The sequence below is a fragment of the Populus nigra genome, chromosome 5 (assembly GCF_951802175.1).
Source record: "Populus nigra chromosome 5, ddPopNigr1.1, whole genome shotgun sequence".
NCBI lineage: Eukaryota > Viridiplantae > Streptophyta > Magnoliopsida > Malpighiales > Salicaceae > Populus > Populus nigra.
In genome coordinates, this window is record NC_084856.1 from 15,572,203 (window position 1) to 15,598,675 (window position 26,473).

The 26,473-nt window shown below is 31.3% G+C and overlaps 2 protein-coding genes and 1 pseudogene across 2 annotated transcripts; all 3 read left to right on the plus strand.

Annotated features, from left to right (window-relative positions):
• Positions 1-381: 381 nt before the first annotated feature.
• LOC133694825 (DNA-(apurinic or apyrimidinic site) endonuclease 2-like) lies at positions 382-8,752 on the plus strand (annotated as a pseudogene).
• A 1,763-nt stretch (positions 8,753-10,515) lies between these two features.
• LOC133694826 (putative RING-H2 finger protein ATL71) lies at positions 10,516-11,109 on the plus strand. The gene has a single exon (XM_062116527.1). The coding sequence runs from the start codon at positions 10,516-10,518 to the stop codon at positions 11,107-11,109; it is 594 nt and encodes a 197-aa protein (XP_061972511.1).
• An 8,789-nt stretch (positions 11,110-19,898) lies between these two features.
• LOC133693119 (chaperone protein dnaJ 11, chloroplastic-like) lies at positions 19,899-20,722 on the plus strand. Its single transcript, XM_062114242.1, has one exon. It carries the CDS (start codon positions 19,972-19,974, stop codon positions 20,389-20,391), a length of 420 nt encoding a protein of 139 aa, XP_061970226.1. The 5' UTR covers positions 19,899-19,971; the 3' UTR covers positions 20,392-20,722.
• The last annotated feature ends 5,751 nt before the right edge of the window (positions 20,723-26,473 follow it).

Here is a 26,473-nt window from a genome sequence, read left to right on the forward strand (position 1 = left end):
TTTCTACTTCAACTTGTTGTACAAAAATACATATAGTCCTTTTTTTCAACCCTTGCCTGATATGCCATTATGATCTGCATATATTGATCTAGATGTATATGGATGTCCAACTAGATGACAAACAAATAAGGTTCGAAGAAAATCCACTCATCTATATAATGAGATGAATGCTAGAGAGGGGTACTCACTGAATAAATATGACATAAGTTGTCAAATGGGTCGTAATAGAAAAACTTGTAAAACTAGACAACGTATGTTAATAGCTACATTTGTTTCAAATTATGTAAACTTAAAATATTGTTATTAATTCAATTATATGGATATTAAATTGTGTTGCAATGCTAATAGTTTTTTTTTTATATACAAAACCTTGATGGAGGCATGGTTTGGACTAGAAGAGGTTTGTCTGCTTTTAGAAGTGCTGATAAACAAGACCACCTGGTTATTGAGGCAGGTCCAAATAATAAGTCAGTTCTAAATATGTAAGATCAATATCATTTAGATGATATTTGAAGTGAAAAGGTCATATCTCTAGATTAATATCATTTTTAAATAACTATTTTAATTGTTCAAATAACTAAATTACTTGATTTTCAAGGAGGTGATCTTGTAACACCTTAACAATATACATTGATGGAGTTACATGAGCATGCCCACCTATTTGTTATCAAGGCAAGTTTTTATGAGATCAATCAACTGTGTGACATCTTGACCACACATTAATTGTAGCTTTGGTTGAGCAATAAAGGTGCGAGACACACACTTTCCATCTACATCCATACTATAGAATGTCACCATGTTGATTGGCCTTCCGATAGATGGAGCCCCTATGACAAGATGCAGAGGGTTGATTGACAAATATGCTTTATATATTATTTATTAAGATGGTGCCTCTAGTAAGTGCTTACAAGGGTGATTGCATTAAATCGACATAGTTGGATATAAATTTAAAACTCCTCAGTAAATAGGACCACTTGGTTCTATATGCTCAGACATATATATTGTATATGTTTGGAGGTTTTATTTTCACGAATATTACAGGTAATGCAATACTCGTGTTCTTTCTGATGCTACTTGAGGACTTCTAGGCCATTCCTAATTATATTCAGGGGGTAATGCTTGCATGTCTCTACCAACAACAATGTAAAGTATGTTTAAAGAATAAAAGATAAATTGCCAAGTGTCTATTATTTGTTCTAGTATACTAATTTAAATTTTTTGATTGTTAGAATTAACTATATTTTAAATACTAACGTAGAACTGTCAATGTTAATTAATATAGCTCTAATCATGAGAATATATTCATATCAGATATCTAGAGAGTTGGAGTAAAATATGTTGGACACTATCACTAAGAGGTCACTATTCATTTATTCTAGGTAATAATAAAATAAAATTAATTTTAATCAATATGTTATTTATATAAATTGAATGAAAAAATGTACTTTGTGGCTTGACATGTTAGGATGGTGTGATGCTAGACATTTCACAGTAAATCCCTCTCATGTCCACGAGTTATACTAGGATGAGTTGGACACACATTAGGCACATTAGGTGCAGGTTACAAATTTATTGTATTTTTTGAAGTTTAATTTTTTAATTTTTAACTTGTTATCTAATATAAATCTTTCATATATTTTGATAGGTTATATGATGTCATATCCCGTTAACTTGATACTTTTAACTTTGCCTATATGTCGTGACAAATCTGAGCTTTGGTTAGCACAAGTCTCATTACATTGCTTCAATATTGTTAACATGCATTGCCCATATTAGATAATGCAATAATTTGATATATCTCAACACATATCAGATTATATTAATACTGATGATAAACTGTATATTATTAGTTACGCTAAACGTGATGAGAATTGTTTAGTGATTCATGAATCTTACCTAGATATTTGGTATACTAAAATGGATGGTGTTTTTTAGGAGCAACATTTGATGATTGATGCAGATATCTACATGAGATGGTACCTAACCATTAAACATCATTTTATTACACCTACCTGATCGTGTTTCCTTAGACATCCACATAACTCAATGTATTATACTCCTCGATATTTAAGACAAAATCGATTGATATGCAATATTATTTTACATTCAATATTTATTAAATATTATTAATGTTATTATATATGATGAGTACTAATTGCTTTTTAATGTATGTATATAGATCCATTACTTAGTGTGTGAGGATAAAAAAACAATAATGGCTATCTGTGATGGTGTCGATGAGATGAGATGCATTATGACCAATGTTACACTCAATTAATGTCATGGTGTATTTTAAGAGATTAAGGATGATGAGTGTCTTGAAGCAACATTAACGAAAGATGATATTGTTTATCATGGGAGCGTTGAGGATGTTGGTTTGTCCTCGAGCATCCTAGACCTGTTTATGAGCTGGGGTGATATTGGTGTTGAAACCTACATATACTTATTCTCAAGTTGGACGAGTTGGGGTGGTGGTGCAAGTCCGTCCACGAGCATCCCTGATCCATCCACGAGCTGGGTGATATTGGTCCTCCTCACCCCTACATGGATGCTATAAACATGTCCTCAATGTGGACGATTTAAGGTGGAGCTCCAAACTTGTCCACAAGCGCTTTAGACACTTCCATGAGTAGAGATGATTATTAGATATAGTTACATTAAATGTTATGAAAATTATAAATAGATGTAGTTTATTTAATTTTAATAAAATATTATGTTATGTTAATTATTTATATAATTTTGTTAATTATGATTGAAAATGTTATATGTTGTTTATATGAATTGTGTTTCAAGGCTAGAAAAGTAGTTATTTGAATTGTAGTTTTTTAGGTAGGGAGTTAATGGCTTAGAAGGTGTTTGAGAATGTGTGTAGACAGAGGCGGAACTGAGGGGGGCAAGCAGGGGCCCGGGCCCCCCCTCGAGTCATTTTCATTTTTAAGAAGGAGGTGCTATATTTTTTATTTTAAAGAGGTGGGTTTATTACAGTAATTAATGGTGACTTTACTTTTGATTTTTTAATTTACTCTTGACCCACGTGGATTTCCTAATTTACTCTGTACCTACGTTGAATAAAACAGAGTCATGGACTAATTCTTTACAGTAATTAATGGTGTTAAAATTTGTGAAATAAAAAACATAGCCACTAATTTACCCTAATATAAATCTTGCAGGTTGCAACCGATTACATAGAGAAATAAAAACACAAATCATGAGCAAATGTTTTCTACAAAAGATTGAAGCAGAGTCCTCAATTAATTTATCTTTCATCAAACAAAACAATATAATTTAAATTTAAAATCTATTTTTATTTTATTTTGAGATGTTTGTTAATAATTTGATGAGGTTCTTTTATAATTCTATCATTTTTGCTTCTTTTTTTTTTCTCGGATCTGCTAGTTCTACCAATTGTTTTTTGAATTCTTGTTATAGTAATTTTTTTTCTAATTAATTAGATATATTTTATTGGTTTGTTTTGATTATGCTTGAATTTTTTTTTTATGTTTTGTTTTTAGCAAAGCTACTAAAACTATCAATTTTTTCTTACGATATATGTTTTGATTTTAAGTTGAACGATGAAAAAACTAAGAAGAATTGATTCTTTATTATTTTTTGCTTTATTTCAAAGTTTATCAAACATAAATAATGTTTCGCTTTAACTAATATTTCTTATATACTTTGTATGTTTATATTTGATAGATATAAAGACCAACAACATTAAAGTGATAGATACATTATGAAAATAAAATTAACTTTATTGCTTTGACTCAATTTGATATTGCTCTAAACTAAATTATGCATGTTTTGTTTGTAGTAAGTTATTACATGAATAAAACTAAATTATGCAGGTTTTGTTTTACAACTCATGCATAATAAATTAAAATAAATATTATATCTTGTTATATTAATTTTGGCCCCTCCTAACAAACAATCCTAACTCCATCCCTGTGTGTTGAGACTGCTTTTGAAAGTGTTTTTTGCTTAAAACTCTTTTATCAATGGCAAGCACAGTAAAAATAGTAACTTAAATACAATATAATGGCAGTAGTCAACTTAGACATTTTCGCATGCATCATTTGCTTCGCTTTCATCTTAGTTTGGTATTGCATTTTAAAAAGCGGATAAAATTTATAATTGTTTTTTAAATTGTTTTTTATATTTATTCTAATATCAAAAATATTTTTAAAAAATAATAAAAATATTATTTTAATACATATTCGAGTAAAAATACTTTAAAAAATATCTGCTATTATAATCTCTATCACCTCACCCAATCACAATTCCACCAACTCTCTTTTTGCTCTTTTTTTGTCTTCATAATCTTAATTAATAGTTACAAACTAGTATATTGGCTCGCGCTTCGCAGCGGGTCAATATCAATATTTTTTAAAAATATAAAAAATATTAAGAGTCTAAAGAATATTTTAAATATTTTTGGTCTAACAGCCATGCAAAACCCAAAAGACTTGGTCTGGAAAGAATATCATCCCAAGAGCTTTGGGTTTGGTAGCCATGCCAAGTGGATTAGATTTATCGTGGTTGTCAGACCTAAGATACTTGGATGTGGTAAAAACACTGGACGCAAGCTACTCTTTTATTCTTTCTAAGGCTAAAAGCGTTATTGTACTATACATGAAAATTAAAAAAACTTGAAATATCCTTTTCCGACAGCCTATCTTTTTTTGATATTTGGGGATAAAGAAATATTTTTACTATTACAAATATTATGAAAAGCCAAGCCCTTGATCAACAGTTTTAATTTTTATTGACTTTAGGTATAAAAGAATACTTTAACTATATTAAAAATTGAAAAAGCTGCATACACCCCAAACAATCTTTTGATGACCATTGAGTTAGATGAAAAGACTCAAATACCCCTAAACCAAATACTTAAATTTAAGTCACTAAAGAGTAAAAGGGTAAGGTCTGTCAGTCATGCCGACCTAAGTAACTTGGATCTTGCATGACCAAGTAAACAACAAATAAAGAGAGGACAATTATACACTTTAGTTGTCAGGGGAGAGAAAATAAAGAAAAAGCACAAACAATCGATCACCGACGATAATCCAATCATGATATGTCTATACACATTGCACCATGTAGAACAAAGCACAACTGTGCATTTAGTTAGACAACGGATGATCAAATTTGACCACTGAAAAGCATTTCACGCCTCTTTAATGGCGCGACCACCACCCACTCATTCACCAACAATTTTTTGATTAAAAAATAAAAAATACAACATGAAAATACTAAAATACCCCTCATAATCCTTTTAATATATAATTTTACTATTCCAATCCATCCAGAATCATTTATATTCAGAGCTACAATGAAATTCTCGCACCATTTGACTTTCTTCATAATTTCACTCACAGGAAACGAAATTATGAAAGCCAAGAAATAACATCAGATTTATTAATAGCTGATGGGTACGTGCCCTGTTTTTTCTTGCACTCGAGCTAATGCTAAAGGCCTTACTGGGTACTCTGGTAAGGTGTTTGATCAATTGGTTCAATGAAATTCAAAATAAATTTTAAAAGTCTGCAATTCTACTGATGATTTTATGCTATCTTTACAGAGGTTGCAACATTTTGTTGTGTAAATTCTGCTTTTTCGAGTTCCGAAGTGGCATTGCCGGTTGCGGCAGAGGAGGGTTTTACCAGGTTTGTTGATTGGTCTAAAAGAAGAAAAGGGCTTCAAGAGTTTGCCAAAGATGGGCTTGTTAAGGTTGATGGTGAAGGACGCTGTATTATTGCCGATCATGATCATTTTGCTGCGTGTTAATGTGTAGGAAGTTTGCATATGGGCCTCAAGCGGCGAGTGAAGATATGGAGAGAATTGAGTTTAAGATGAAGTTTTTTAAGATATTACAGGTAATTAACTTTGTTTTTTTCCCGCCCTTGTCATTGGTGATTATGCATGAGTTGACATGAAGAAGTTTATACCACATATCACGTTTGCTTTTTAGTCTTTTGATGGTTAAGTTCGAGTACTTGATGTCGGTAGTGTATTGCATAGTTTATCACGGATGAGTGATGAAGAGTTCCGTATGCTTTGATTGATTTTATCGATGTGATGCTGGCCCCGATTTTGAGAAGAATGAGGAAGCTATGAACTAATTTTTAAGCAGAGCTTGTCTATAATGCTATGACTATCTGGAGCAGTCTTAGTGTGTTGTAGCTTTGTACAAGTTTATAAAACTTTAACAGTCAATGCAAGCATTGAATATATTTCTATTCTCCTCTTTGTAGATTTGGAAGATGGTTCAGGTCTATGCTAGTGCAGTCAGGTGGCCTCTTTTTTTTTATTTTTTCAGAGAAAAACATCCTGAAAGGTTTAAAAATTCACTTGATTTGCATTTTGCGTGGTTTTAATTATTGATTTATAGGTTGAGTTATACTTGGAGAGCAAACAGAGATTTGCAGTTCTTAAATAGATAGTGTTGTATTTTTCACTGTCCATGTTTACTAACCTCTTCATAATAAGAGTTCATCAATTCTTATCTCCTTTTGTGATTGATCAATAATCCTTCATATCTTGCACATTATAAATTTTCACGTTGCTAAAATTTTGTTTCCTCAGAGGGTATCTTTCTGATTGATTGAAGTTTCCATTGAGTAGTATATTTAAAAGTTCTTTTTTACTTGCATCATTATGAAGTCATTATATGTTTGCTTCCTTCTCTTTGGGAAAACTTCGTACCGAGTCCTAGTTTTTCCATCCTGAATTGTTCTGCAGAAGAGGAGCATGCACGTGCTGGTCGTCGAGTACAGGTGCTGAACAATTTAATTTTGGGAGTAGGATTGACCATATTCTTTGTGCTGGACCATGCTTGCATCAAGAGCATGACCTGCAAGGCCATAATTTCTTGTCCTGCCATGTGAAGGAATGTGACATATTGACAGAGTATAAACGCCGGAAACTTGGAGATACATCTAGGTATCATTCGATCCAGCTATATCTTGAATGTGGCAATGCCATGGAACCTCTCAGTTTTCTTTGTTGTCTGAACCTCTCGATGCTGTGTGCATGTTTATATATATATATATATGTTAGCTTGTTCATGTGTATACCAATGAGTCTGTCTGCATACTACAAACACCATAGCTTTCTTTACTTGGCTACACAGGTGGAAAGGAGGGCGGGGCATCAGATTGGAAGGCTCAGATCATGCTCCTGTTTATACAAGTTTGGAGGAAATCCATGATATTCCCACACATAGCACTCTGCCTTTATCTGCTAGATATCTATCTGCCAATGATTCATGGTGTCCAGCAAACTCTTGGTATGACAATTTGTGTTCTAGATTATTGTTTCTATTATGTGCTAGATATCATCCTCCCCCCCTTTTTTTTGTTTTCCTTTGGTAATTCTATTACTACATCTTTTCTTCTTTCAATTTTGTCCTTGTATTAATCCCAAGTCCTTAACCTTGTGCAGTGACCTTGTTAATGATAAGGCAGGCTGCTACATGACTTCAATCCTGCAGGATATCAAGTTCATCTTCAGATGGAGATGCTACTGTACGGGTATGCAGCTAAAGCATTAAAGATCATTCAAGGGCTGCAGTATATTTTGCTAATCTACAAGTGCCTCATGTTCTTTGACCAAAGATTTGGATGGTGCCTTTTCGAAAACAGACGTGAATTCACTGATGAGAATCAGGACCGTCCTAACACTACAGTGATACTGCAAAGTCAGCATACTAAGTTGGTGCCTGCAGAGGGAACCCAGAAAAAAGCAAGAAAAAGTCGGTGTTTCCAGCTCTCTCTAAGATCTTTTTTCCAGATAAGTCCCAACCTTAGCACTGTGGTTGAGAACTCTTCTACTAAAACATCACCTAGGCCGGCAGAACCAATCTCTAGAAATCACTCGAGTGATTCTCATGCAATGGATGATAAAAGCAGCAGTCCCAATTACTGCAAAGTGAATTCAAGGACAGTCTCTCAGGATCAAGATGAAGGAAATGATGGTTTGCTTGAGAGACAGAAAAATAGTGTGCTATGTTGGAGTGGCAGAAGATACAGCAACTCATGCAGAATAGTATTCCTGTTTGCAAGGGTCACAACTCACAAGGAACCTTGTGTTGCTCGGATAGTAAAGAAACCAGGTCCTACTTTAGGCCGCAGGTTTTTTGCCTGCTATTCACCCTAATCCTTGTTCACATCCAATCATTCAATGATACGCATACATCCAACTATGTTTTAGTATACAAATCAAATGCATTTGGAACATTATAAGTTAAAATCATTTTGCACGTCCACAATGAAGCAATTCTTGTAAATGACCTGTCATTTGACCAACTTCTCTGGCCTTCTGTACTGTGCAGACTGTGGCAGATAGTGTTTGACCTCTCTGGTGATGCTCCTTTTCATTTCAAGTTCTTTTGGTCTTGTGGGGACCTGCATCCAATCCTGAAGCAAATTGAGGCTACTTCAAATGGGCTTCTTCCAAATCCAGGCACAAATGACTGCTTGTGACTTTATTTGTAAATAACTATTGCTGCAGTTTTTGTAAAACTTCCCTTCCCCATTCAACAATTTGTTCCCAGTCCTCTGTTCAATCGAAGGGCTTTAGGCTGTTCGGCAATGGCACCAGCTGAAGATGTTCTGCATCAGCTGGTTGTGTTATGTGAAATTGTTGCACTTTTTCTGTTACTTATAATTAATGTGATGATACAATCAGCACGCTGTGATATACAATTGTCTTTAGGCAATTGATTATTAATCCAGCCGATATGCTTTTATATTCCCTTTATGAACCCTTAATAAGAGGCGGGCAGCAGCTAGTAGGCAAGTGAAAACTTGGAGCCTCTGGAACCTTAGATTGTGGAAACAAATACAAAAATTCCCATTGTTATCCCATTCTATTTATTAAGAGAGAAGCATGGAAACCCTTGAGTTAGGCAGCGAGTAGGTCTGGTGACAACGACTAGGTAGGGCCATGCTATGACCCGTGCGCAAAATACAAGTGCTTGTAAAAAAGCACAAATAACTTCAGAATCGGGTTTTTAACTCGATTGAGTATTAATCTAAATAATACAAATAAAAAATGTAACTATACTAAATAATTTGACAAAAAAACTAACCATGGAAAAGAAAAAACATGAACTTATCTATGTTAATATATAAAATCTTTAACTTGGTCGTGATATTGGGATAATCTTGTTAAAAACAAATTAAATAAAATCATGAAACTTAATTGTTAAACAACTTAATGTTCAAGGTGAAATAAAAAAAATTATTAAAAAAAGCAGCAAAAAAATAGATTTGTGTAAACCCGGGTCAATCTGTTAACCCCGCGATCAAGAGTATAGAATTGGGATAACCCGATAAAAAAAAGATCAATTCCCAATAAATCAAATGTTTAAAGATAAAAGTGATTAAAAAAATTAATTTAAAAAAAAACTTAAAAAATCGACTAAATTCAACACATATTAACTTTCAAAATCGGTGACTTTGGTCAAGAGCCCGAAACCAACCCCACAATACGCAAGCCCTAAAAAAACAAAATTATAAATCAATAAAATAGTAAGAGATGAATTTGAAAAAAATACAATAAAAAAATAACAATAAAAAAGATGAAGACTAAGATATAAAAATATTTTGAAATCAAAAGATAAGGGATTAAATTGAAAACACATTCAATTAGAAAAAAAGATAAAAAAAAAAAAAACAACAATCAAAAGAACGAGAACCAAATTTAATATAAAAATTCAATAAAATCAAATAATTAAAATGAAATTGCAAGTTTATCATGCTAACTCGAATTGATTTTAGATAATTATTTTAGGTCTTTTTTTCAATTTATTTATTTTATATTTAATATGCTAGAGCTACATCGTTTATTTGTTTTTTTAAATAAAATTATCATAATATCATGATTATTTTTATTTTTATTTGATTCATTTACTATTATTGTTTATTTTTTTTATCATTAAATTAAATTAAAATTAACTTATTTAACTTAATTGGATATACAGCCTGAATCATGAAGATTTTATATATATATATATATATATATATATATATATATATATATATATATATATATATATATATATATATATATAATCATGTTTACAGCACCTTAAATATTATTTTTTTTTTACATAAAAAGTAATCTGCCCCGTAACATAGCATGTGACCACACCTAGTTTGTCCTATAAGCAAATATGTCATACTTTCCTTACAAATGCTCGGCAAGTATAGTAATTATGCAAACGGATTCAAATCTGCAACGTCTCAAATCAAATTGGAAAAAAAACAGCCTAGCCCAGAATATTTGACAACATAATTTATTTGTTAAATGCTTTATTATAATAAATTTGACTCTGGTCAGTTATGAACTCTGAAGGAAGCTGCATGGAAACTTCACCAAGGGACTTTCTCATTTCTTGGCTGCCACTCAATTCTCTTCCATAAATAATAACAATTAACAAGATTCTGGTTTCACCAAAACCCCCATTAGCTTTTCACCATTGTGATGGATCAGTATCATCATTTTAGTAGACAGATGTTGAATGGTAATTTGCCAAGACAAGAGGAACAAGCAGACCAAGGAGGATCAATTGCAGGTATTGGCATTGCATCTGTTATGATATTAATTCTTGTCGTTCTCATTTCTGTTTCCATCTGCAAGTGTTCTATCAGCTTAATCAACTTTCCTTCTAATAATCAACAAAATCCAACAACATCCAACTCATGTTCCCGTGAATCTGATACACAAACCCACCATGAACTTGTAGCCCTCCCAGTTTTTGTCTTTGGAGAGCAAACACCACCCTCAGCCCCAACGTTGCCACAATCATCATCATCATCATCTTCTTCTTCTTCTCCTTTCGCGTTTTCTGATAAAAGCTGTGCAATTTGCTTGGATGATTATGCTGATGGAGAGTTCATAAGGGTCTTGCCTAGGTGTAAGCACATGTTCCATAAGGACTGCATCGATAACTGGCTATCATCAAGAACTTCAAGTTGTCCCATTTGTAGAGACCAAATCATAGACAAGAATGTGGAGTCTACAAGGATAGATTCTCCTAATATGGTGGAAAATGTTACCGGATCATTTACGTTGTTTCCTGTCAGCAATAGCACGATACCCAACTGAACGGAGGAAATATGCTTCTTCTTTTTTCCTGGTTTAATTGTGAATTATGATAGTCTGATAGGTGTAATTCATGAGCCAGAAAGTTTTTGGATCTTAAGATCTATTATCAAAAAATTTTGTCATTAATGAGGTTTGATTGAATAAAAATCTCAACTTCTAGCGAGTTCTGTTCTAATAAACCTCGCACACCAACTGCCCTGTGAACAACTGAGCAGAGTTTTGGTTGGATGACAGCGTTCCTTGTTAAATTTGCTCTCTGCGTGTGCGTGTGTGTGTGTATTCTGAAAGAAAAACCCCATATCTAACAGCATCCAAGAACCACAAAAAAAATCTTATTCATATAATTAAATAAAAAATAAACTTCAGAAAATACCTACAGTATCGTTAGTAATTCCAAGATGAGTTTCTTGTTTATTATACTCTGTCGGATGGTTTCTTTGCTCAATATGAACTTGATAAATTTCCAGAATCATGGATTCCATGTTTTTTAGTTTATTAGAAGGTCTATTCGCTTTTGAGTTATAAAATAAGGAGCAATCCATTTCTAAATTACTTTTCTTTCTGTTGCGAGTAGAATTTGAACACCAGTTTGCTGATAGATGGCAGACCATGCCAAGTGATTCTAAGCTAAGTAGGATCAATCAATTACTCAGTTATTTTAAGTTTATTAAGAGCCTTTTTGAGCCATGTAATGTAGCCTACCGAAGGACTTTACCAAATTATTTAGTTAGTGAACACATAGGGTTTTGTATTTCTTTTGTTTCGGGTGAATTAAGAGATGAATTTCATTTACTAGTTGACCGATGGGGAAGGCCTCTCACGCTGCTGATTCCTTTTGTACCCCAAAAGAAGATTTGTAGCGAAGCAAGCCCATATGCTAACGAGCCATCGTGCTGGGCGGTCCATGGAGTCGGCATCTTGGATTGAAATACTCTACAACTTCTTAAAGCCCGTGATTTGTCCGAATTAAGGTTAACATAAGTCAAGGCTTAGGCAAACGTTATTGACGTCGAGAATTAGAAGCTTGGTCACGCTAAGGTGCAATTCGCCCGCCCCCCACCCATCCTATCTGACACGCCTTTCAAAGTTTGCGGCGCCTAATGTGTTAATATATTTTTAAAAAATTTTAATTAAATATTAAATTACATTACCACCCTTAATTAAATATACAATTAACTAAGAAAAAAAACTTAGGCTAAAACACCCTAACATCCCTTACCCCAATTACTTACATTTATTGGATTCAACCCCAATTACTTATATTTATTAGATTCAAGGGAGCATGTGTAATTTGACTATTTATAAAAAAAAAATTAAATATTGAAATACCCCTATCCCTACTTTGTTGATTCTTTTATTCTTGGATATATTTTTATTGTTTTATTGTTATTAAAAATATTGAATAGGCAAAAATACCCCCAACTAAATCTATAATAACTAATAAGCCGTGTGAAAATACAAAAAACATTACATGCTCCAAGACAAGTCTCTTTTTTAAAAGGTCATAGACGTAGTTTGATTATTGTAGTGAATAATGGATTGTCTATGTGGTTACAAGGAACCTCCCCTTCTTTTTCAGTTGCTTTTTTTTAACAGTTTCATCATCATCATCATCGTTGTTGTTGTTGTTATTGTTGTTGTTGTTACCACTACTATTATCGTGTCTTCTTCTTTGCAAAGAGAAATTTTACTATTTGACTATATCTGTATTTTTTTTGTCTTAGTATTGACACACACTACCTAGATCCTGTTTGTGAATAGTTGTGCCAAATATTCTACATCTAATTACCTATTATATTTAATAAATAGATTACATCTAATACATTTAGATTTATATAATATATTTAATTTATATAATATTTTTATATATTTGATTTTTTATTCATTTTATTTGAATAGAATTGAAATTTATATTCATTTAGAATTTATTAAAATGTAATTTAGAATTTCTTAGAATTTAGAATGCTCTACCAACATTATTATTATTATTATTCAAATAACAAAAGATATAAACTTGATTTGAAGGAAAAATTAAAGACCATAAAAATTAAAAACTTTGACTAAAGGACAAAAGAAAAACATAAAAAACCAAAAGAAAAGGGACCAAATTAAAATTAGTATTATTCTTGTTAAAAAATAAATAAATAAAAAAATGATATGAGGGATAAAATTGAAAACCATAAAAACTCTGAAAAAAGAGTTAAGGGAAAAAAAAAGAAATCAAGAGTAAAAGGACCAAATTGAGAATATTACTTATACAAATTAGAATTGAAGGATTAAATTAAAAAAATAAAACTTTAACACAAGGAAAAAGGACAAAGATAAAAAAATCAAAACTCAAAAAACTGAATCTAAAACACCAATAACAATAAGGACAAGAGTTGATTTTCTAGGGTAGGATAGAGAAATGAAGGGGAAAAAAAGAAATAAAGACTCACAAGTGAAAAACCGACTACCTTTAGTAGACACACGTCAGCGAAAAACCGATCACCTTTAGCAGACACACGCTACCAATAAAGGAAAACGACACAAAGGAGAACCAAATGAGACGATGGAAACTCATTTCCACCATTAGGCGACGCCACACGCACCGCCTAAAGTGTGTTGCATCTCCTGCACGCTAGCAGCTTTTGCATTTAAAAAGTATAAATTAAATTTTAAATTACGTTACTACCCTCAACCAAACAAACAATTACAATAAAAATGAGAGAAAAAGACACCAATACCCCTATATTAATGGCTTAATTTTTTTCTCCTTAAGGTCATATACATAATCTTATAGGATGCTAAAAAAAGAAAAAGACAACAACACTCATGCCCTACAATGTTAGGTTTTTATTTTATTTTTTATACCAGAGATATTTTGATTCTTTTATTCTTCATAAATATATTGAATAGACAAAAATATCTCCAAACAAATCCATAATGCCTAATGAACCGTAGGTAAGCAATTTTTCTTTTGAAGGAAAAAAAAAAGTCACCACATTGTAGTGATGAATAAGAAAATGTGAGGGAGGTTACAATGAATCCTCCTTTTGTTTTAGTTGTTTTCTTATTTTCATATATCTAATGATTTTTATATCATTGTTTTAGTGAAAGATTTTTTAGTTAAAGACTAACTCTAGTTTAGTACTTTGAATAGTAATTTCACCTATTTGGTAAACTAGATGAAAGCCAAAAAAATGGTTGTTTTTCTTATCTTTCTTTGCAACATGACATCATCTTTTTTTTTAATCTTTTTAGATAGTTTTTTATAAGATATTGTATCCCTACTTATTTTATAATCTTTTAAAATTTGATTGTTCCTTGTAAGCCATTCTTGACATTTCAAATTAACACGTGTAAAAGAACTTATTTGAGTTACACTTTTCACATCTCGCTTTTCATCTAGCTTAAAATTATTGGTTCAGAATTAAAGAAAAATAAAATGAAAGGGTTAAATTGACCATTTGATCTTTATCTTAAAAAGGTCTTGAAGCCAAAGCCAATACGACTAGTTTTTATCCTTATTCATAAGAGAGATCCCTAAGATATGTTGTTTTCCTTTTCTATTACCACAATATCTTCTTGTATAGTTGTAGGATATTACTTTGCTTATTTGTATTTACTATTTCCTATTATCTAGGATTACATAGTTGTAACCATTGTATATAATGGATAGGCATCTCCTTAATATGGCAAATAGGTTTTCAACCATATATTGTTGTCTGTCAAACACTTTTATGGTATCAGAGCTTGGTTACAGATCTTCACCATGGTTGATTCATCTTTTTAGTGTCCTAGTCTTCTACTCAACACAACGGTGCATATGCTCACTATTAAACTTACCTCCTCTAATTACTTGTTATAGAGAAATCAATTTTTTTTATTCAATTAAGTGTTTAATTAAATCAATTAAACCAATTAAAAGTTTAATTAAGTTTTTTAAGTTTAATTAATTCTTCTAGTTTTGATCAAGTTGGATTTCAACCTCTACTTTTTTTTTCCTGTTAAGTCTTTCTCCAGCTCTTCATGTCAAAATATCTAAATCTGATTATTTTAGTATCTTGCAGCTTGATAGTTTATCTCCTCATGTCCTGAAAATATTTTTAGATTTTAATTTTTTTTAAAATAGTTTTTATATTTTAGATATGAACTTTAGAATCTTTAGTTTATAAAAATTTCATTTTATGTTTTTTGAACGTCCTTATTATGATATGTAAGTTCGTTTCATTCAATATAATTCAAAATCCTCTTGTATTTTGGTTGGCTTCAGATCTAGAAATACCTTCCCTTAAATGAAATTTCTATCTTTCTAAATAATAATAATAAAAATAACTAGCTCGGGAAATGAAAAAGGAAAAAGCGAGCCCAGTAAGCTCATCAAGAAGTGAGCTCAATTAATATATTGAGTTAACCATCTATCAATTGACCCATAGTATTATTAATTTGATTTATTTGTCAATATATTATTGATTTATGTATTTATTTGATTTTTATGAATTTCTTTAGATATTTTACATCACCCTAAATCTCCCCCTTGTTTTTTTTTTACTTAATTCCCATTTACAGAAGTGCGTGGATGGTAATATATAAAACGCAGCCAAGGTGAATCGCATCTAGCCAAGGTCCCATTCATGTGAATGGCTGCCTAGGGATTAACATGAACAAAAAGAATATGTGTACACTGTTACTGATGGGGACTAACATTTACATGAAAAGTCTGTGCTTGAATTATAATTTTCCAATACAAAATGATGATCGCGGCTAGACGTTGTCGAGGGAGGACAAGAGATTAAGGGATAGAACTCAAGATCAATCGAGGAAAAAACAGTGACACTTTGATGGACAAAACTAATTCATTGCCGACAACGAAACGTGTAGGAGACAAGAAGATAATTTTAGGGTTAATGTCGCTTTCATGGAACTATTACCATCGTGGATTCTTGGATATATACATGTTTGAATGACTTGGAAGATTGCCACTCAAAACAAATATTAATACCATTAATTTTTCTCTAGACAATGACAACCTTTTTTATATATGTTTAATTTAATGTGTTTGAATTGATTTATGTGATAATCCAACTAAATCTTTCTTTCAAACAATATTAATGGAATTCATAGTGTGTGTGTGTATAGCGGATGCAAATAAATTTTTTTAATTATACCCCTTGATGTTTCATTATTTCTTTTCATATTCGATAATGATTTATCCATATATTTTTGCGCGTAGTTTGAGAATGCGTCTTGTTTCTAAAAATTTAAATTTTTTTAATGTTTAAGGTTAGTACATTGTTTTATTATATAGAAGAGATTTGAACATAAGAATCTATTGAAAACAGAAAACACAATAACAAGGATGGGACCGCACCCAAATTGCAGCGCCAACTGGTTCTTGTCCTGAGAATAATTCCCCTTGAAAGAAAGTGACAGAGCATCCATGGAATCTGTTCATGGAGTTAGGTTTTTGGTGACTTGTTTGTCATGTGACTCTTGTTTACTCCTTAAGGCTGTTGAAATTCATTCCACTATTCAATTATTTTACAGAATACAACATCAAATGACATGGAGATCCCATCCTCAACTTGACATATATATATATATAAAGATTTGAATTATTGTTTTGGAGAATATTTATCATTAGTCTTCCAATAATAATGAGGCCAACCTATGTGCTATCTTCTTTCTTTTTCTTTTTTCAGTAAAAACTAATATTATTATTAATCATTAGTAGTTAGAGAAGAAATTAATCGAACTTAATATATAATATTAGTAGTTAGAGAAGAAATTAATCGAACTTAATATATATCAGCCACAACAAAAGATTAATTTAATCATCACAGTAATAATAAAGATGAGGCCAAATTTGACAAACTCTTACAAGGAGAATAAACAACTGAAAAGACTAAATAAAACGAGTGCCCGTCTTTTTTCGGAATAATCTGCCGAATATACAACTCTTTTTGCTACAATTTATACGAAAACAATTTTTTATCGGCTCAAAGTCTATTTTAACGATAATCCAAGCATTGAAAGGCTTGAAAATAAATTTGCCACTTGAGCTGGGTAAATATCGGCAAAGTTAGGGACAAAATTAGGATGAAATACAATTGATAAGTTAACTATTGTCCCCCTTGACATGTCATAGAAGTGAAGGTTGGCCATGGATGCAACTACCTTGTCTGTAATGGACACATTCAAGGCCAATAATGTTGGGTTTTCTAAATCAAAGAGAAGGGAAAGGGAATAAGAATGCAGGCCTAGCCAGGCCCCACATGGCCCAACCAAGGCTAATAATGTTGATTCTTCTAAAATACATGAAAACAATAATTAAAAAAAAACATATATATAGTATAGGGTTATTTAGATTATCTAAAAAATTAGTTTTTCTTCTAAGATTTGATCACTTCTTTAAGATTGAGTTATCAAAAATCATAAGCCATCAAATTATTTGATTTCTAACAATAATCCACTTAAACCACTAGATTAGAAATCTTCTAAAATCTTTTTAGATGAGAGGGATTGCTATATCTTGAGTACTAAATCTTTTTTTTCTATTTTACTTATCTATATAGGTGTATTTGATATTTAAAGTGTGTGCAATACTTTTTTTTTTTAAAAAAAAAATGAGGCATAGAATTTTATTTGTAAAGAAAACTCGATAACACCATTAATGGTAAAACATCACTTTTCCTTCGTAAAAAATATCACTTGCATTATCTCAAGACAATTTTAGAAATCTATACAATCAAGTCATTACTTGATATTTTAAGGTCTAGAATTGTAATCATTTATATTAATTATATTCTATTTCTTAATTTTTAAAACTTATTTACAATCAAGTCATACTTGATTAATCATTCGAGTTTAATTTCTTACCAATGATTCTTAATTTATATGACCATTTAAGTTCCTAATATTTTAACCAAAATATAAATCACAATTCTAAATAAAAATAAGATTAAATAAATTCAACAATGTAATTCATTATCAATTCAATAAATCAATTGATTTATATTTGAAGATCAAATGCATTATCTAGTAAAGTGTTATGGTTCGCCAAATAAGAGATAAGTCATATGTAGTTTGATATAACCTTTCAATAACTAATTTCTTAATATAATTAGTATTCATTCATTAAGTACTTTCTAATTTGGACATTTTAGCATGAAATATATTGGATATTTTAAATATATTTTTTTCTCAACATTATAGTCATTGATCATTTGAACAAAATTTAAAAACCTTTTTAAATCTTATTCCACCTCATACAGGGACTCACAATCAATATTATTTCAAAGTATATATAATATTTTTTTTTCAAATCATCTAGGGAAATGAATGCTCTCTTGATTACTCAAATATCTTCATATAGTTTATGTTATATTCAATATCTACATATTTATTATCATTGATTAAGACAACATGTAGTTAGGATCAAAACATATTATTTTTTTATATAAGATTACTTAATGATTTCAAGTTTAAGGATCATTTATACAATTATTAAGAAAGTCTTTTCATACACATAAGTGATCTTTGTATGTGAAATTTTCATACGGGTCAGTTTAATATATGTCATTAATAAATACTTACATATTAGTTTTAGGTACCTCCCATATTTTAATTCACACAAACAAATACTTCATCTAATAAAAGAAAGAAATAAACACCTCTTTTGAATGGGAAAGAAGAGGTAGTTAAGAAATAATAATAAACACTTCGTTGATGATTTAGTACGTAGTAGAAGAAGATTTCATAAATCTCTTAATTTTAATATAAATGATTTGTTTTTAAATATTAGACCACAAAAATACTGGTCTTAGATTCATTGCGTAGAAGTTTATCCCGATGAAATGACATGACTATAAAATGAAGAAAAATATATATTAACAATTTGTAAAAAAAAATATATGTAAGATGACCTCAAAAGATTTCAAAATGAAAAGGCGTAGAAATTCCATGGGGAGAAAATAAAATAAAATAAAAAACAACGCCCGTGAAACCAGGTTAAGAAAGTATGATGTTATGATGCTTTGACCCAGAAGAAAGAAACATCTATCGGAGGCGGAATTCTACATTCAAACATCAAAGATTGGAAAAAAGAAGGTCGATTCTTCGGTCATAGCATTATAGATGGTTTAATCAACAGAATTATGTCTGCTTTGAAAGCTTCCATGATATCTGGAATGCTATGTCTCCAAGAACTGTTTCTGCTTCCAATTTCAAACTCCCTATTTACAATTAAATAAAAACTGTCGGCGGCGAAAAACAAATGTTCTTATGGGGTATCTTGTAGGAGGAGGAAGAAGAAGTATACTGCCACTGTTATATATATGGTCTGTGTACTGGATTCATTTATTACGTCGAGATAAAACCTGTGCTGCATGAGAAATTAAATTAATTAATTACTGCTACCTTTTTTCACTCTTTAAGTTCTGCCATTGAATGTGCAACCTAATGATAAAGATCTAAATGGATTGGAGCAATAGCTAAATTCAATAAATTCACTTGTTGCTTCAAATATCCTTGTTGTCATCTGGCAAGCAAAGGGCATAATTGGATAGAAGAAGAAGAAGAAGAAGAAGACGAAGACGAAGAAGACGACACAGACCCATCATTGCCATTCCACATTCAAGATTTTGCCCTCTCCCTCACCCCCACAAACTTAAAAAAATCAAAATATCAAATTGGACAAGTCATTGTTTGCTGAGTCATTCCCAGACCTCAAAACTCACCCAAACACATAATAACAGATAAGCATATATATATATATATCCACTTAACCATAGTTAATTAATCTCAAACCCACCTCTATAAAAATCCCAGCAACCCATCTCCCTTTCAAAACCCATAAACCACAACACTCTTTGCCATACCATGCTCTCTCCCTGTCTCTTCACTTCTGCTCCTCCACGTGTAACATTCAAGCGAGCGTTAGTAACAAACAGCACCACCACCACTCTCCCGCCGCGAAATCTGTCTCTCAAGAAACCTCAAGGCATGGCCTCATCTTTGTACGAGATTCTAAGGATTCCGGTGGGGGCAACAAACCAGGAGATCAAGACTGCTTACCGGAGACTGGCCAGGACTTACCACCCTGACGTGGTTGCCGAGGACCGGAAAGACACGTCTGCTGACGAGTTTATGAAGTTACACGCTGCCTATTCAACTCTATCAGACCCGGAAAAGCGGGCTGTTTATGATAGTAAGCTATTTATAAGGAAGCAGCGGCCATTGACCAACGTGGGGTTTTCGGGCTATAGTGGCCGGACTTGGGAAACTGATCAGTGTTGGTAGTCCAATGTGACAAATGAAAAGATTTTAGTAGCAATCGATCAGAAATGCAAAACCCGATCAGTCATGAATATACAACACTAGCCGTGTACAAACATGGCTTTCAACAAGATGAGGGAGATGCTGAGCAAAATGGCGCCAACTGTTTCTGCATCCTTAATCGCGACTGATGTTATCAACTGTCGTATTAAATAGTTTGTAGATATTATATAATATTGTAAGTATACATGAGCAAAAAGTAATACAAACAAAGCCTGTAAGATTGAGTAAAGTACTTGGAGGCATATCTTGTGTAACTGGAGATTATTAAAGTAATTTTCTACAAGAGCTGAAATTGTGCAGGGTGTGTTCAGTAACAGAGTTTTGCTCTGTTTTTTCAAGAAAAATAAAAGGAAAAAAAACATGGAAAATAGCCCAATGTCATGAATATATATGTATATAGTCATCTCTCTGTGTTTTTCTGCCCCAGCTTCTCTTCTCCTCTGCGCAGCAGTTCTCCTCTTGACAAAAGAGGAGAGATTGAAGGCATCTGGGCAATCGTTATTTCCAAAGTAAGAGGAATTGGAGGTAGCTCCAGCAGAAAAGCAAAAGGGAAAGTGACCCAGGTAGCAGGTGTGATTAATTTTGTAGCTCCAGTAGAAAATCACCCCTTTCTCTTAAAATCAACTTATATCTATCTCTGTTTATTTTAATTTTGTAGCCCAGTAGAGGGCAAGTTTTTCTTTAGAAAACGACATAGCAAACTAGAATGTTCGTGAGCTTGATCCCACACTGCACCTTGAGTAAAGATTGATGCATCTCATTAATGAGCTCAACTAGATTACCAAGTTGCTTCACCCTATCTAGTCAAATTATAGGCCTCCTATTCCTCGGCAAGCAACGTTAATTTAAGGTCAAATGATGTCCTGTAACAGGTGGGTCTTGCTTTAGCTCTAAGATGTGCATCGGCGCTGGTGTATTTACATGTGAAATGACAGCGATCCAATTCTGTTCAATTATTAAGTTCCAGAAATAATATATTATATGCCATGCAAGTATTTGATAATCATGTTTCTTTGTTCTTGGATAATCTTGTTTTTTTCTCTATGAAATTAGTTCGCTTGATTAAAATTAGTAATTAATGAATAGATTGACAATTGTTAATAATACCCTGCTGTTATGTTGCAGGTCAATGCCAAGTTGAGGAAATATATGGCTATTGGTAAGTAGTGGCATGAATTAAGTTTACATTTTGGCTGAAAAAATGATGTTTTCTAATTCTTTATTGGAGAAGAAAAACCAGAAGAAGAAAAAAGAAATCTAAGTAAAATAAAATAAAATTGTTTTATCTTACTGAACACACACCCGTAGTTATTCTGTAAACCATTTTTTAATTGCATTAAGTTAGAGGAAAAGAGGCTCTGTTCTGTTTAATTGCTAAAGGAATAGTTAATAATAGGCTTAGGATAATCATATGGTAGGTATCATGGGGATAAGAATTTAGGAACAAAGGGTTTGTTTTTTTATGTGGTTTCAGGTTTAAGTGTTGTAATTGTTAATATGATGATCACTGGAGGTTTAAATGGTTGTTAACTTTAAGGTCTGTGAGATTAGTCGAGGTGGGTGTAAACTAGTTCGGACATCTGTGTTAATTAAAAAAAATAATCAAGATAAACGTAAACTGATTCAAATATTTATTTTTTTAAAAAAAAAAGGCTTGGGCATTGGAACCGGAACGAAATTTGTATGTTCAGGAAAGTAGATTTCTCACGGGGAATTTCATGAGGACTGCTTACTTGCTGACAACATAGCAATCAATTTGGCTAGTTACGTGGGAGATGTGCCCATTTGTATATCGGAAGCGCTACCGCAACTTGCCATATTTGACTTAACTCTGCTTTTGGATGAGTGTTATAGCTTTCAGATTATGACAGAAGGCAGGCAAATGGCCTATCAGCTGAGCCAGGGTGTGCCAGTAGCTTGCCACAAGCATTTATGGCGACTTTTCCATATGGCAGATGCCTTCAAAGACAAACCTCTGCCTCAGGAATTAAGATAAGTTTGAGCCACTTTGTCAAAAAAAAAAAAAATCAACTGTAGAAAATGAAAAGCTACTAGATAGCAGGAGAAAGGGACGGGCGGACGGACGCAGGATCACTCAACTGGCACCCCCAATCTGCGTGTATCAGTGGCAGTAATAGGCTTCCATTTGCAGGTCAAGTTGAACCTGCTGGAAGAAATTTTTTAATATATGGCAGTAATAGACTTCCATTGCAGGTCAAGTTGAACCTATTGGAAGAAAAATTTTAATTCATATATTCTCAAGGTGACGACGCCGCAAGACATCAATATATGGGAGAAGATTATACATATACAGGAATAATAATTAATTTCTGTAGTTTTGACAGGAATTTGATGCTAAGAGTCTCGTGGTCTTCAACTTATTATTTTCCTCTTCAATGTATGTATTAACAGAACATATAAAGCGCCTTTTTAAAATACCGTAGAGTTTATTGTGTACGTAGACATAAAAAAAAAAACTATTCATTATTATAGTAAAATTACACTTTCATTCTTTGAAGAAAATTTTGTTTGTCTTGATTCTGAGGGTGGTTTTGTCTTTTTCAAAAGCCAATTATTCATTAAATATATGTTTTTTTATATAATTTTTTTACAATACAATACTTATTCACCCACACTAAAAAACAATTGCCAAGGATATTTATTCATTTATATTTTTCACAAAATTATACATTGACTTTTATATTCTTAGAGTCGGAAAAAAAAGAGGCAACAGTTCAAGGGTGATTTTATCTTTACACATGGGTATTTTTTTTGTTAATACTAAAAACATAAAAGGTGTTTTGGACTTTTTACTCTTAATAATTAATTTTTTAATAAAAAAATTATAGGGATGTGCACCTCATGTGTTAGTGCCCACACCTTTAAAGCGGCGTATGATTCTAGTGCAACCATTCATATGCAACAATAAAAATCATTTCAAAGATTTAGATGTTATAGAAGATGGACAAGAAGTTCTAATGAAAAATTATAATGTTGCAAAGTTTATAGGGAAAAAAAGTGTTAAATAAAATTTCAATTTAGGAAAGAAGTTGTTGTTGGTTAATGTCTTATAAGTACTAGATATAAGACAAAATCTTGTATCTATAAATTTGCTTTATAAGAAGGGTTTTAAAATTGTTTTAGAGTATGATAAAATTATTTTGTCCAAAAATAGACTATTTATGGGAAAGGGTTACTCATGTGATGGAATGTTCAAAGTATTAATAATAAAGTTAATGTTTTTATGTTATAAGACTGATTTGTCTTTATCTTTATCTTTATGGCATGATTGTTTGTCACTTGTTAGTTTTAGGTCATTAAACTATATGATTAAATATAATTTATTTTTTTATAAAAGTGAAGATAAAAGAACATATAAAATCTGCATTCAAGCAAAGATGACTAGAAAGATTTTTTCTAAAGTTGAAAGAAATACAATTTATCAAAACTTGTGCATTCTAATATATGTGAATTGAAAGATATCTTAACTAGGAGAGGAAATAAATATTATATCACTTTTATTAATGATTATTCAAAGTATACTTATGTTTATTTAATAAAACATAAAGATCAAGTTTTTCAAATGTTCAAGAATTATAAATTAGATGTTGAAAACCATAAAGGAAAAAAAATTAAATTTCTTAGTGATAGAGATATTGAGTATTTTTCCATGGAATTTTCTTCATTAATTTTATGAAGAAAATAAAAATATAAATCAAACTAGTGCTCCGTACACACCTCAACATAATGGTTTGGCAAGAAAAAGAAATAAAACACTTGTTGATATGCTTAACTCTATGCTAGTAAATGTCAAGTTGCTTACTAATTTGTGAGGGGAAGATTTACTCACTGCTTGTTATATACATAATAGAATTCCTTCTAGAAAATTAAAAGTTTCTCCATACAAATTATGAAAAAAAATAAAACCAAACTTAAATTATCTTAGAGTTTAGGGTTGCCTTGTCTTTTATAGAGTTTTGGATCCTAAAATGATGAAATTAGGATCTAGAGCTTTAAAGGGCAATCTTGTTTGCTATGTTAAAAATCCAAAAACATATGGAATATTGGATTTGAGTTCTAATGTAATTGTGGAATCTAGAGGTGTTAGTTTATTGAAAATAAATTTCAAATTGGTTCCAATGAAAATAATGAACAAATCAATAATTCTAAAATTAAAATAGAGTCAACAAATAATACAGGTTTTGATACAAATTCTAAAAATAAAAGAATTCAAATTGATCATCATATTGAACTTAGGAGAAGCCAACGTGCTAGAAAAAAAAATTTATATTAGGATTATATATCTTCACAATCTATTGTTTTTTTTTAGTTGAATGCAATCTGATTGACGTGCTTAATAAGATACCAATCTTATTAATAGTAGAAGATAATTCTAAAATATATAAAGAGATAATGATATCTCGAGATGTTGCTTTTTGAAAATAGAAAGTTAATGATGAAATATATTTATTATTATATAAAAATACTCGGACTATTATTGATTTAACTTCAAGTTCCAAGGTAATTGGATATAAATAGATTTTCAAAAGAAAATATTATAGTTATGGATCGGTTCAAACTTTTAAAGCTCTAGTGGCTTGTACAACATTTATAAGAGCACTTTTGATTTTATTATCAATATATCTTTTGTATATACATCAAATGAATGTTAAGATAACTTTTTTTAATGTTAAATTAGATGAAGAAAGTTGATATTATATAAAACAAATAATTTTCTTTTTATTTTTACCGGAAGGGTTGACTTTTGAATTATATAAATATATTGGTCTCAAAATGTGTATTTTTAAATTCTATAAACATATTAGTTTGAAAGGTTGTTATTTTCTTTATAAATATTAGATGTAATATTTTATAAAACAGAGTATAAAATATTTTATCTATCTTTTTATTTTGAAAAACCAATAAATTAATAACTCGAAGAAGCAGTGAGACCAACCACTTATGAATTAAAATTCAAATACACAACCAGGATGGTAGAGGAAGAATCAAGGAGATATATAGAAAGGCCACGATTCTTGTGCAATAATAATAATAAAAAAAAGGTCCAACTTTTGTGAGTATTCGAGAAAGTTCCAACTCATTACGTACACTTGTTCATCCTCTAATAAATACATATACACCCACTAAGAAGAAAGCGTTTTTAGCTTAATTATTTAATATCTATGTGTTTATATATTCTGTCTTTAAGTTAATTATAAAAGTAAACTTCATCTTAACATAGAATTAAGTCGACTTCGGCACCCAGAATTACTCTTGTTCGTCTTCATTTTCTCTTGTTTTTATGGCATATTAAGCTTCTTGTAGCGTAATAGGATTGATTACGCAGATAATTATGGAATAATTATAGGAGGGAATCACGACTTTCCAAGTTTTTCCACCTCCATGGCATGTGGAGGTCACCATCCATCGGCGACAGCTCTATAATAATGGTTTTGTGCCGGAATTTGGGACTGTTCTGGCCAATTACTCTATCAATTATCTGTGGAAATTGATCCTTCAATGGTAGTGACAGGCTCTGACGAGTTCCACAGAATATTATCCCCTTGTCTCTTAGTGACTTCTGACTGCTAGTGTTCGTTTTCAAAACTGTATGAAATTGTCAAGATCACATGCGATGTTTTTCCAAGGATTGGAAGCCCCACTGAGAATCCGTTTGTTTGTTACTGTGTTTGAAAAATATTTTAAAAAAATTTTAAATTTTTTTATTTTAAATTAATATAATTTTTTTATTTTTAAATTATTTTAATGGGTTGATTTCAGAAATAACTTTTAAAAAATAAAAAAATATTATTAATATATTTTTTAAAATAAAAAATACTTTTAAAAAATAATCACATGTACATTTTCAAATATAGTACCTTCCTTTGCAGGACCATCTTTCCTTCATAAGGACTTGTCAAAAGGCTTCGAATTTATGACACACTGTACTATTATTAATCAACTGCAAACTTAGGTACGACTCGATATTGATATTATAGTTGGAGTTAATTTTTAAAATATTTTTTTATTTAAAAATATATTT